Source organism: Abramis brama (genome assembly GCF_963993115.1).
Source record: "Abramis brama genome assembly, chromosome: 9".
Taxonomy (NCBI): Eukaryota; Metazoa; Chordata; class Actinopteri; order Cypriniformes; family Leuciscidae; genus Abramis; species Abramis brama.
Window position 1 is genome coordinate 39775100 of NC_139971.1, and position 13361 is coordinate 39788460.

The 13361-nt window shown below is 37.4% G+C and overlaps 1 protein-coding gene across 1 annotated transcript in view; it reads right to left on the reverse strand.

Moving 5' to 3' along the window:
• Window positions 1–5932: 5932 nt before the first annotated feature.
• bckdha (branched chain keto acid dehydrogenase E1 subunit alpha) overlaps window positions 5933–13361 on the reverse strand; it is a 9135-nt gene continuing 1706 nt past the window's right edge. The window contains exons 3-8 of the mRNA XM_084124309.1: window positions 12535–12621; window positions 12317–12425; window positions 11061–11222; window positions 9740–9946; window positions 9509–9650; window positions 5933–6984 (exon numbers count right to left, since the gene is read on the reverse strand). Of these exons, the coding sequence (XP_083980435.1) occupies window positions 6642–6984; window positions 9509–9650; window positions 9740–9946; window positions 11061–11222; window positions 12317–12425; window positions 12535–12621 (1050 nt within the window). The 3' untranslated portion in view covers window positions 5933–6641. The remainder of the gene's footprint in view (window positions 6985–9508; window positions 9651–9739; window positions 9947–11060; window positions 11223–12316; window positions 12426–12534; window positions 12622–13361) is intronic.

The window sequence follows — 13361 nt, forward strand, 5'->3', positions numbered from 1 at the left end:
ATCGTTGAAGAAAAACAACTGTTTATGTATTTATTCTATATTGATATATTTATGTATTTATTTACATTGCAGAGTCTTTTCTTATGAAGCTGAGATATAAAATGCCTGCATCTGTTTCTTTCTCATCCTTACGAAACACTGGCTCACAAACAGCACAGGTCCATGTGTTTTCTCATTCTGCTGCTGAACTGGGACTTGATCGATGGACTGAACAAAACACGCGGCTCATTAAAAGCTGTTGACGAAACCAACGTAGGTCACGACCTGCAGCACAAGCCTCCTGTTATTAAGGACATCTCTCCTGATTTCCAGATCTATACATCTGAATCCAATACACATTAGCACAGTTGTATAACCATCCAAAATCATGCCAGGTTGTTCGGTCATTTATTTTTGTAAAAGTGATCAGATTTTCCACATTGCCCACCAAGTGCTTTTGCTAAAATGAGTATGTTTGCCCAAAAACACCCACCTTCATCTTCTCTCTTAATTGCAAGCTGCAAGATGAAACTTTTTTTTTTTTTTTTTTTGCATGTTGCTCTTGTAAATGTTCTTATTTTTGTTCCACAGATCATCTCAGAACGAAAGAGAATAAAAATGTCAGAAAATAAATAAATGTGTTAGGAAAAAAAAGACCATGTGGTTTGAGTTATTGAATGTATTATTAATTGTTTTCCCAGCAGGCACCTTGATATCAATTTGACGTCAAAAGTTAGTCAAGACTTGATCAATATACAGCATATCATTTTAAGGTCAGTGTAAAAGGCGATGTCTTCCAGTGGTAATTGGGTGAAAAGAGAAAGTTAATACCCTCACTGAAATTGGTTTATGTATATGCAGGTCAATATGTTTGACATTCAGTTTACATCAAATCAATGTCATGGATTGATTTTGACATCAATTTGATGTCTTTTCAACATCAAATGCCCACATGTAAATCAAATTTACAATTTTCAGTGATATGTTTAAAGGGGACATATCATGCTAAATCCACTTTTTTAGCCCTTATATGCATTTTGTTGTATATTTGGAGTGTTTAGAAGTACAGAAAAGTTGAAATTATTTTCTTCAGGTGCTTCGTTGATATCTTTATATTCTGTTTTTGTCATATTTTTCAACCTGTTCCGATTTTTCTGTTCTCTATGACGTTTTTTGAACTATTACGTCACAGTATTTGCAGCGGAACTGCCAAATAAGGACATTGACTTCCGGCCCAACACTTCGAGCAATCCGCCTTTTTTATTTCTCGCTGCAATTTTGTAGTCCAAGCTAAAGGATGCAGAAGTTACGAAGGGGTAAGTTAAAATGTTCGGTTGTTGGATGTAGTAACCCACACGCTTCATTACACCGTTTAATGTAGATGAACTGCTGCACTTGTGAGCAGAGAGAGAGAGACCCGGTCGCGCGCGCTCACTCTCTCTCTTCGGAGCCAGGCGAAAGTGTAAACAAGACTTCACCGTCTCCAAACTAGACGCTGTCTTGCTCTCTCTCTCCCTCGCACATATTAATCAAAATAAATCGACACGGTGGTAAAAGGTCGGAAGACCAATGTTTCATGTGTAAATACAGTTACACACCATTGCGATACATCCATATGAAGACGTTGTTCTGCAGGTTCGTCGTCTTCATTTTCATCTCGCTCCGGCTCCGACTCTGGCTCGAACATGTAAGGCTGGCTGGACAAGTCTTCCGTTGTTGACATTTTGTTAATAACGTGTGAATAAAAAGTTTCTGTGCCGCTAGATAATCGTATCTCTGCTGTCAAACTACAAAAATGGCCGAACGGGGTGGAGTTGAACCGAGTGTGGGCGGGGTATGAAGTGTCTCAATTGTATTTAAAGAGACCGCACCAAAACGAGTTGCTCTCAGACGCACATCAGAAAAGGGGTAGAAAAGGGGCCTGTCGCCTGTGGAGCTATAAAAATGAGGAATTCAGACCCAAGCATTGCAGTTCCGCTTTATATAGACTACAAATGTATGATTTATATGTAAAAAGGAACGATTTAAAAGCATGATATGTCTCCTTTAACACTGGAATTGTATCGTACTTCGTCTACTCTTTAAACAGCATTATGGAACACTATCAAGTATCAATATTCAATATCACTATCAATGTTCAAGTCCTACTAGGAAGTTCGTAGTTTACGAGATGGGAAGTCGTGTTTATGATGGGTAAGATGGGTAAGACATCTTGAGTAAGATGGCGGTGTGTACTTTCTCTTAATTAATTACACAAAAATACAGCAAGGTTCTACTCTAGTTCTAGAAAATGAAGAACAAAGAAATGTGCATCAGGTGTCCCATACACAAAAGAAATATATGTAAATATATTTTATAGTGTCAAAAATATATGTGGCATATATTCCAAATACATTGACGTTGTCCACTTATATTTATCATTTTGAAATATATTCTGAAATATAACAAAAATATATGATGTTAAGTGTGAAATATATTTACATTTATAACATGTAATGTAAAATATATGACAACATATATGATCATAAAATGTTTAGCTTGCTAAAGAAGGGTCGAAAATGTATTTTGATCATAGTAATTCCTCTACCTTTTCCCCAATACACAACAGTAGGCTACCATATTTCACTACTGTATAATGACACACAGCTATAATAAATACTGTACTTACATTTAAATGACTGCAATGTAAAATGACAGATAGTTGCTTTCCTAGGACTATTAGGTGGCACATACCTAACACTAAGTGCAATTATTAGATTTATTGTTGTTTTATTGACATCTTTCCTGAAGTCATTTAAATATTGAAAATATGCACAATATTTATGATGCAAGTATAGCAGTGACACTCCAACAATGAAGTGCACTTAAACAATAGATAGAACTCAGTGTCTAACACTGCATACACACACTATTAAATATCTGTATTCAATTCTGTAAAAATAGGGGGAAAAAAAACCCCTCTGCATTCTGTGTGTTGTTTCCTACATAAAATTGCCATTTTAGGCCAATAAAGTTAGCAAAGGGGCAGCCGTGGCCTACTGATTAGGGCTTTGGGCTTGTCACCGAAGGGTTGCCGGTTCGATCCCTGACCAGTAAGAAAAATGTGGGTGGGTGAAGTGGAGTACTGCTCTCCCATGCCCACATCCATGGCTGAAGTGGTCTATCTAAAAATTAAATTGAAAATGTGCTGTTTGTTTGTGAAAATGTTGACTTTTTAAATTTCAAAATATATTTACATATATTTATTGGGCCAATTTCAAATATTTGCATATATTCCAAAAATATATTCTGAAAATATATTTCAAATACATTTCTTTTGTGTATGAATACATCTGCTTTAACGCCGGTAATGAAAACGCAATCTGTTCAGACTTAATCACGGCGTCACTGAGCGAATATGGGGTCATTGAAGGACACGAGATCATGTGTTTAAAACACATCTGGCCCTGCTAAGTGGCGGAAGTGTGGCTCTGTACAATACTTCGGTATTGTGGTATTCCGCCATGTTTCTCACTGACACGCCCACAACTCTTAAAGATCGTGGCTTAGAGAAAATCCCGCGCTTCCCACTGGTATTTACGACATTGTGGTGGCGTTCAAGTGCGTTCATCTCGTAAATACGATCTATACGAGATGACTTGAACGCAACATATGGCAACAGCTTTCTTCCCATACACAAAAGAAATATATTTGAAATATATTTTCAGGATATATTTTGGAATATATGCAAATATTTGAAATTGGCCCAATAAATATATTTCATACTTATATTTCATATATTTTTGTTATATTTCAGAATATATTTCAATGTATTTTTTTCTGTATGGGTCCCCAAAAGTGTCAAAAATATATATGGCATATATTCCAAATACATTGAAATATATTTTGAAATATAACAAAAATATATGAAATATAAGTATGAAATATATTTATTGGGCCAATTGGCCTAAAACACTGTTCGTTTGGCCTAAAACACTGTTTGTGGTGATCCAGTTTGAAATCCCATATTTCCATATGTTTTTCAGGTTTTATCCACTGCCTAAACGCGCTGGAATCTTCACTGGAAACCGAAAGTAACTCACTCCTGCTAAACGTTTACTCTTTGAAGTCTTGCACCCGGGAAGTCGACACCATTATGACTAAAAGTTTGCTAAGAAGTATTTCCTACTAAAGCAAGGTGGTTTTTGACTGGTAATTGTATCCATAGCAGACTGGTGGGAGTAGCCTTGGCCAGCAACATGCCCAGTGCATTATGGGTGTTGAAGTTTTAGAGGCAATGATAACCTCTAAATGTAGACTGTATGCATGTGATTAAGGCCTTAGTTCAATTAGGATATTTCAGTTGCTTTTATAAACGTGCCTTAAAAAAAAACAATACTGGTGTGCATCTTGACACAAAACAATAGTACTGATATATTTTAAGATATCAGCAGCTCAAACATGCATTTTAGTCTGAGATAGCTTAAGCCTTGCCTGTGAAACCAGGGGCAATGCTGATCGCAGCAGTCTATTAATGTGTGAATAGTCATTGAAAATTATTGAAAATATATTGTGTATAAAACAGGCCCATGAGAATAGCAATCAATGTAAGTGGGGATCATGAGACAAATTAGAAGAAAATCAGTGCTTTTGAAAGAGCCATGCCTTTGAACACCACAGAAAATGTAATGGCCCTGGAAAATATTCATAAGATCTGTTGCATCATAAAACACCAGGCAGCCGCCCGTCTAACAGTCAGACTCAAGCTGTTGTTGTGACAGATTTCATCAAATCTGCTATAATGTTCCTGTTTGTACTCATCATTTATGCTAATCAGACCCATGGCTATGGCACATACAGATTTGAATATTGTTTTTATGTTCCTTGACAACATTTAATCTGCATTCCAGATTCTGACTGTCATATAACAATCAATGCAACATTGCACAAAAAATGTTGTTGCTAAAAGAAATGTACTTTGACAAAGAAAGTTGAACACCTCTTTTGGAACAAATAAATAAATATCATATAAAAGGCCCCTAAAATACCTGATTTCTCTCTGACAATTTGCCAAGCCACCTTAGAGAACTGTTACTGTAAAACTGAGACAACAATGAGCATCAGAGACTCAACGCCCCAAAACAGGGATTAACAAGAAGCCATTTTAAGAATCATCAGGAATACAATTGAGCTAAAATATGAATACTGAATATGTATTTAATTTGGTTGTGATACTATGAGAAGATCTGACGTCTGATTAAGCTCAGTGTTCAATCATTTACAGGAAGCAGAGATGATATTTGTTATCTTTTATGTAGAAATCTGGGGGGAAATTTGCTTCAATAATAGAAGAGAAAGAAATGTATCTGATCCCCAAAAGGTCAGTGATTACTGGAGTGATAAATGGAGGGAGCTCACAAGAACCACTATGAGCAAATTGCCTAAAAATGGGCTCTGGCAGTCTTGACCTTTGTGTGATTGTGTAATTGCTTTGAGAGCTTTATACCATGCTGAATGTAACATACAAACAGATTCAGCTTAACAGAATCATTTTTGGTAATATGATTCATGATATGATTTTCCCTACGAGTCCAAGGTACAAAGATACAATATTGTAAGAATAAGTCACAGGGTTCCTGTGTAGCGCCAGTGAGATTCTCATGAATCTCTCAAAACATGTCCCTGTCATATCTCACCCATATATATATATATACAAATTACTTAAAAAATTAATAAATAAATAAAAGTCACTTCATTGTCTTCGTTTGTTTTGCCATCCTCTGCATTTAAGTTAACGGTTCACTCAGCCCTCATCAATAATGAGTCTCCACAACACACTGAACATTATTAGTCTGCATAACACTTCAATCACCACCAGTTATTACATATTTAAAGCCCACTGTGGTCTCCATAAGATGGGGGTTACGACCATAACACAAGGCAATATACAGTAAGAACTTCATTATATGAGCAATTACATTTTATGAGCATCTTTATTGTTTAAAATATTAAATTTACAATCCCCTAAAGTTAATCAGAATACATCTCAAACACAGCATCATGTTGTCCTCATATCATGTAACAGTTGAGTGAGTCTCACACAGAAAGTTTGTAAAGTTCATTAAAAATCACAGCTAAACATGTATGTATATACTAATGGCTCAGTTTGGAGTGGAAAGTCTAAAGGTAATGATGCACACAAAAATTAAACATTTCAAAAGCTCGTGTTACAATCACTTTCAGTGAGTATTAGTGTTGTTTATGGAAGAATTAGAAATCAAATCAATGATGATCGTTTACAGTGATTTAGAAACCCATATTCCAAAGATACTGAATGAAGAGCACCTTAATGATGTTCATCACAGGATTTACTCAAGATTTTCATGAAGAAACGCTAGTGACTGGATTGTTAACACTATGCCAATATGATGATACTGTATTAGAACACTTGCTACATTAGGCCAGTGTAGAAGATCTTCAACCGTTTTCCACTCCTCCTTTTACACCATTTTCCAAGGCACAAAATAACAGAATGGAGGCCCTCTAGTGGCAAATATAGAGGATAACAATACATCTTTCAGTATTTAATGCAACATGAAAATGAAGAAACGGGGAAAAAAAAAGAGAATTCAAACAATCTGACATGTGCAAGACATTTTCCAGTTGTGTCCACGGCCCATGGCCTATTTCTCATAGAGATCGAGTGGGTAATGCTCTTTATACTGCTGGACGTGCCGCCACATGGCGTCTTTCTGCCTGGCTATTTGAGGAGTCATCTCATCGTAGACGTCAGTGAACATCAGGTCGGGGTGGGGCTTCAGGCGTTTCTCGGCTTTCTCGAAGGCCACCATGACGAGTTTGCGGGACTGCTTCCTCCAGGCGCGCTCCTCGTCCTCGTCCCACCAGCCGCGGGCCGTCATGTAGTGTCGCAGGCGAGAGATGGGGTGGTCCTGCTTGTCCCAGTAGTTCACCTCGTCCACTGAGCGGTACGCAGAACTGTCGTCACTGGTGCTGTGATGACCGATCCTGCAGCGGGAAGAGGAAATCATTTCACAACACTAGGGATGCACTGATATTTCAGTAATATGTGCAGAAACCACAACTTACAACTCATATTGTGAGTTGTAAGGGGTGTTTTTATTTGGGGTGTGGACTGATGGGGCATTGAACCCGAGGTTACCCCGTGAGTCTGTCCTAGAGCTCCTCCTGTCCAATTTTAGGGAAAAATTGGGTCCATCGGAGACGTCCAATGGAATTCTTAGGCGCGCCAAATAAACACCACAGTAAAACTATATGCAAAATAAGATATACCGGTGTTTTGCCAGATGAGAAGTTATGTATCTTTTTACTACTTTAATTAATTTTACTCTAATTCATTTTCATTTATCTATTTTAATTCCTTTTATAACTGTTTTAATTTCCCTTGCTTTTATTTTGTGTTTATTTTCTATGCAAAGCACTTTGAATTGCCATAGTGAGATTATTTTAATTCCTTTCTATGTAAATCATTTTGAATAACTCTTTTAATTTTCCTTGCTTTTATTTTGTGATTATTTTTATTCCTTTCTATGTAAAGCACTTTGAATTGCCATAGTGTATGAAATGAGCTATATAAATAAACTTGCCTTGCCTTATGTAATAAACTGGCTGGCAAGAAAAAGGTCACTGTTTGGATTTAAATAGGCAAATGCTTAAGAGTCTATGATTATTATGTTTCTAGCATGTTATATGTTTGGCAACAGTTCTTATAACTCTAATTGATGGAGTGTGTAGCTTTTAATTACTAAAACAACCATGTAGGAAGACACATATAACCAAGGACTCTGTTGTACTTGTAAGACTGGAGAAACTGGAAGAACTGGAAGAGAGGGCAACTCTCTGAGAGAACAAAGGAAATTAACATTTGAACTCACTGCACTATCGAGACACAAGTCTCACCTTAGAATCATCCTAATCTACATCTCTTTCCCTCTTCCCCCGTTCCTTCTCTCCCATGCTGAGATCACCAAAATTCACCCAAGAATCTATATGGTTTAATGTGAAGAATTATCATACAGTATTACACGTTTGGTATCATTTGAAATGTCTCAGTGCGACTGGTACAAAGGTCTCATTCCCAAAGAAGTAAAACAAAAGGTTAATAAAGTTAAAAGAGTTTAGGAGGGTGTGTCTTCCAGGCAAATGGCATCCTGCTCTCAAAAGATGTAAACTCTGAATGAAAATTCCCATAGTTAGCAAATGTTTCCATGTGAAAAGAAGTTTCTGTCAATATAATGAAGTGCAACAAGAGACTCAGCGCGTTTGTGTAACTGAGATCAGTCTGTGATGCTGTGAGTGGCCGATACTCTCAGCATCATGTACTTTCTAATGTCGGGTTTGCATCTTTTCTCTTTATTCCAGAGCATTTGTATTGATTATCTTTGAACTGATTATGTAATTTGCATGATATATTTACCTGACATAATAAATTGTAAACATTTGGTTTTATTCTAACTGACTCTGACATTATTTTCAGTAAAGAGTTAAAAAGAATAGTCAAACATTCGCTCACATTTAATAATGCACAGATATCATTAAAACCTTTTCATTTATGGAGTCAGATGAAATAACGAGGTAAGACATATGAAAAAATGTATTTCATTTAATCAAATTACTTTGCCACGAGGAAAGACAGTAACGCGCAAACCCGTATTCTTGGAGACCGCCCATTGGACCGATATATGAGCTTACATACTAAAAGGATTCGCAAGCGTGCAGAGCTTGCGCTGAACAAAAACTTTGCTGTTTTTAGCGGATTCTGACTAACTTAAACACGTCTGATTGGCCATTGCGTTCACGCGCTCAACAGATTCGTCTGTGATTGGCTACAAAACTCGATGCTGCAAAAACACATTGTAAATAGAAACCTTTGACGCTCTTCACACAAACACCCAAGGGAGCGTTTTAAAGCAGTCCGCTATCAGCGGGTAATGGTAATGCAGAACGGCAGTATCATCACATTAAATGATCAAATCTTTGGCGGCCGGCATCATATTTCCAATGCAGAAAAATCCCTGATAACAGACCACTCACAGATCCCTGGGATATGTCTCTCTTGTCTCTCGTATCACACTTGACTTGTGCTCTAACACTGTACCAAACAATCATCCTGGCAAGAAGATGAACATTATAATAGTACAATAGTACAGTACTATTAATTAGGGCTGGGCAATATGGACAAAAAATGCATATCTCGAAAAAGCTGTTGTAAGAAACTTGTATCAAACCTGACACGTTTTTCCCCCCAAGCAATGGGCTAGTTCTCTCCTACATATTTTATGCTGCTTCATAAAAGCCTACATTGCAAAATATTGTGTTGACAAATAGGTTCACAGTGCATCTCATAGTGTTTTCTGCTGAGTTTGCCACTCTACATACAATAAAAATAGGCCCAACCCCTAATGGCACCGACGTATTCTCCTCCAGGTCTACACTGTGCCACATAGGCTGTTTATAGCTAATAGAAAATCCTGTTCCTGATATTCAGCTGATTCATGTAGATAAACTCTACCTGTAAGTCATGGCTTCAATGAGGAAGGGCTGGTTTTCAGCCACCGCTCTGCGTCGCGCCTCCTTCGTGGCGTTGTACACTGCAAAAACATCATTTCCATCGACACGGATCGACATCAGTCCATAACCTGGACCTCGAGCAGCTTTGGACGAAAATTGAAAAAAAGAAAAAAATGAGGCCAATGAAATGCAGAGATTCACATGGGAGTCTGTGGCGAACACAGTTACTTACCAATACCATCGCCTCTATACTGCTCATTGGTCGGGGTGGAGATAGCATAACCGTTATTACGGCAGAAGAATATGAGAGGACACTCAAGAGTGGTGGAGAAATTAAATCCAGCATGTGCGTCTCCCTCACTGGCCGCCCCCTCTCCGAAGTAACAGATCACCACACGGTTTGTGTTCTCCCGCTTCACTGCGTACGCCGCCCCGGCCGCTGATACAGACACAGATCAGAGCTCTTATTCAGATTAAGAAATTAATACTTTTATTCAGCAAAGATGCATTATTTGAGCTTAATTGAGCAAAAATGAGAGGACAGTAAAGAGTAATGGCTGCTAAAATTACATATTAACTATTGTTTATTAAAATAGAAAACAGTTCAATTGTAATAATATATTACTGGTTTTATTGTTTGACAGTGTTTCTCAACCGGTGGGTCATGAGTGGTTCGCGGAGTGCGTAGTCAAAGAAACAACAACAACAAACGTAATTCTAAATATTTTTCAGATGCGAGACTTTTATTTTGAAAGATGTGCATGAAGCTGTTGACTCTTCTGTCAAACGCAGTTTACTGTAAGTAAAGAGTAAACAAGTAAACATGTTTTAGCATCTGCTGTCAGATGAGATGTTGTCCGGCTATATGTCAGTGTCATTATTTTAACGTTATTTTCATAACTGGTTACAAAATAAAAAGTCTCTCACCTCACCTGAACTTTCCTGTCCTGTCAGGTATTGTATTGTGCTCAATATGGAGGTGTGTGCTGTATATCACTCAGAGCAAATTAAATTACGTCATTGTTACTTAACGGGTACGTCGTGTGTTGGCTGAGAAGGATTTGCATGATGTTCTATCCGTTCATCAGGATCAGTGACCATGTTTTATTAATAGATGTTAAAGTATCGTGTATCCCAAAATGCCACTTTATTTTCACTTTGTGCTGTTTTCTATAAAATATATAGTGGTGGCTCATACCAACTTCATTGTATTTACAAAAAAAAAAACACTAGTTTGAGACTGCTATTTAATAGACTTACCTTATATTGTACATTCATCAGTGTTAGTGATATTCTTACAATTTATGTGTATGTGACGTTAAGTGGGACGGTACATTTTTGTGTCACCTTTTTTTTATTTTAAATTAGCTTGGTTCAAACTCCTAAAACTTTGGGTCGGTCCTTAATGACCATGGGAAACTGTGGGTCTCACAGCCGAACCAGCTGAGAAGCACTGACATAAGAGACGTCTTTCAAAAACATAAAAATCAGACCCCAATCTTTTGAACAATAGTGTATATAAATACTCTTGATGTACTGCGTAACATTCTTACCTTGGGGGATCTGAGTTGCAAGTGGTGAGGAGATGGTGACAAAATTAAGGTCTTTAGAGCCATAGTGAACTGGCATTTGTCGGCCCTTGCCCAGGTCATCTGCGTTTGCGTAGCACTGTGCCATGAACATATCCAGAGGGAAGCCTCTGTACATCAGTACACCTACAGAAATTCAGAAAAAATACAATTCAATTGAATAAAATATTACTACATAGTAAAATTGTGTTAAATATAATAAATAAATATTATGTAAAGTCAAATATTAATACAAAATGTATTACTTCATCAGTGTTTGAGAAAGTTACTAAAAAGTAATGCATTACAATATTGTGTCACTCCGAAAAAAAGTAACTAGTTGTGTTACTTAGTTACTTTTTGTGGAGAGTAATGCGTTATTACTTTTGCGTTACTGTTTCTCATCTGGGCTGGGCTTGCTTGTTTTCAATAACAAAAAAAGTTATATTTATGGCAAATGTAAAGGCCCTTTCACACCGGAAGTGAGATAAGCCTCAGGCTGAAGGAGATGCTAACTGACGTACAGTAGAGGACGCCGCTCAGACTAACCTTTCAGCTGTTCTGGATCATGGAAGAACAAGAAAGTTTAACACTCTTACTTCAGCATAGACATCATTGGTTAATAAAGTGAGATTATGCTGTCTTCACGTGCTATCAAAAAAGTCGTGATTACCAGCTCGTCGCATTCAAGAGTTTTGTTGTCGAGAAGAACAGGACTCATGAGGACACCAGGTTTATTCTTGCCTATTTACTGAGGAAATCTTATTAAAGTAGAAAATTAAATTAATTGACAACCATCTAGATAAGTTAGCTTCCAGACAATTCTGTTAATTTATCTCAAATACAGGCTATTTTCACTGTGTATACAACACACAATATGCTTTAAATGATTATATGTCAAATATGCACTACTTTAACAACAAGCAATACACGTTCACGATTTGTCTACATCTATAATAAGCATCATGTTCACACAGCACCTCTGCACACACTCCTGATTTCTCTCAACATGCGGACAGGAGAGCTGTCAGTCAATAATGAGAAAAGGTAACTTGCACTACTTATTTGAAAAAGTAACTCAGATATGTTGTTTAGTAATGCATTACTTTTACTTGTAACTTGAAAAAAGTAAAGCTGATTGCATAACTCATAATGCAAGACGCAATAACTCAAGTGCAAGACTTATTAATGACAAAATTGGGAGAGTCACTATTGTATCTCCAGCTTGTAAACATTCTCACCAGCTTCTCTGTATTGTCCGAAGACCAGATCAGCAGGGTCAAGAGCTGCAGCGCTTCCAATATGTGTGCCCTCCTCCCCGTAATTGGTCATGTAGAATGAGATACGACCCTTCAACACAAATGCGTACTAAATTTAAGCATTATAAACTTTCAGATGTCATTAAATTTCATTTTTACGATGGAGTCGGTATGACACTGAAATCCACTGCATCGCTCACCTGCCTCTGAGACTCGTAAAGAATACGATCCATTGTGTTGAGTAATGTCATCTTCTGATAGAAATTCAAAACCGTCTCTTTTGGAAGCTGAAACACAAGTAATGCTGTGAAGTATTTATTAATATTCATATTTATTCATTTCCATACATTATGCCAGTGTGATTTCAGTAATCCTATGAGAATGTTACAAATCCCACTGTATGACATGGATCTAATAAACTTGGGTACGACATGTCGGTAGACTGTATGATGATGATGACACCTATTGAATCGTAGGCTACGACGCTAGTTATTATAGAAGAATAAACCGTCATCAGCATGAGCTAGTGGTGAACAAATAGAGCAAGAAGAATCGCATTGGCAATTGTGGTTTTTATGTGTGAAAAGTGAAAGAGGGGAATATGGATGCGATCGTGGCTAGAGAAAAGAGGAAAACTTGGCTTTTCAATCTTGCAAATGGAGCTTGAGGAAAGTAGTTTTAAGTTTTAGCGCCATGTCGCTTTGATCAATACACCATTACATTTTTTTTCTGTGATCTGGGACAAGCCCTAGTGATGGGTCGGTCATGAATGATTCGTTCATTTTGAACGAATCTTTAATATGACTCGGGACTACCGAGTTGTCTCAGAGAGTGATTTGTTCATTTTGTGTTGACCGCGCAACATCCAATAGGTTCTGTACTGGAAACAGGAATGATTAGTTCATCTCTCGAGTCTTCGGGTTCGGGTCCGAGTCTTTCGTTCTTCCTGTCAGTCCCATAGAGGCTTTGCTGTTGGTACCGGAAAGAGAAATGTTTAGTTCATCTTTTGAGTCTTCGGGTCTGATTC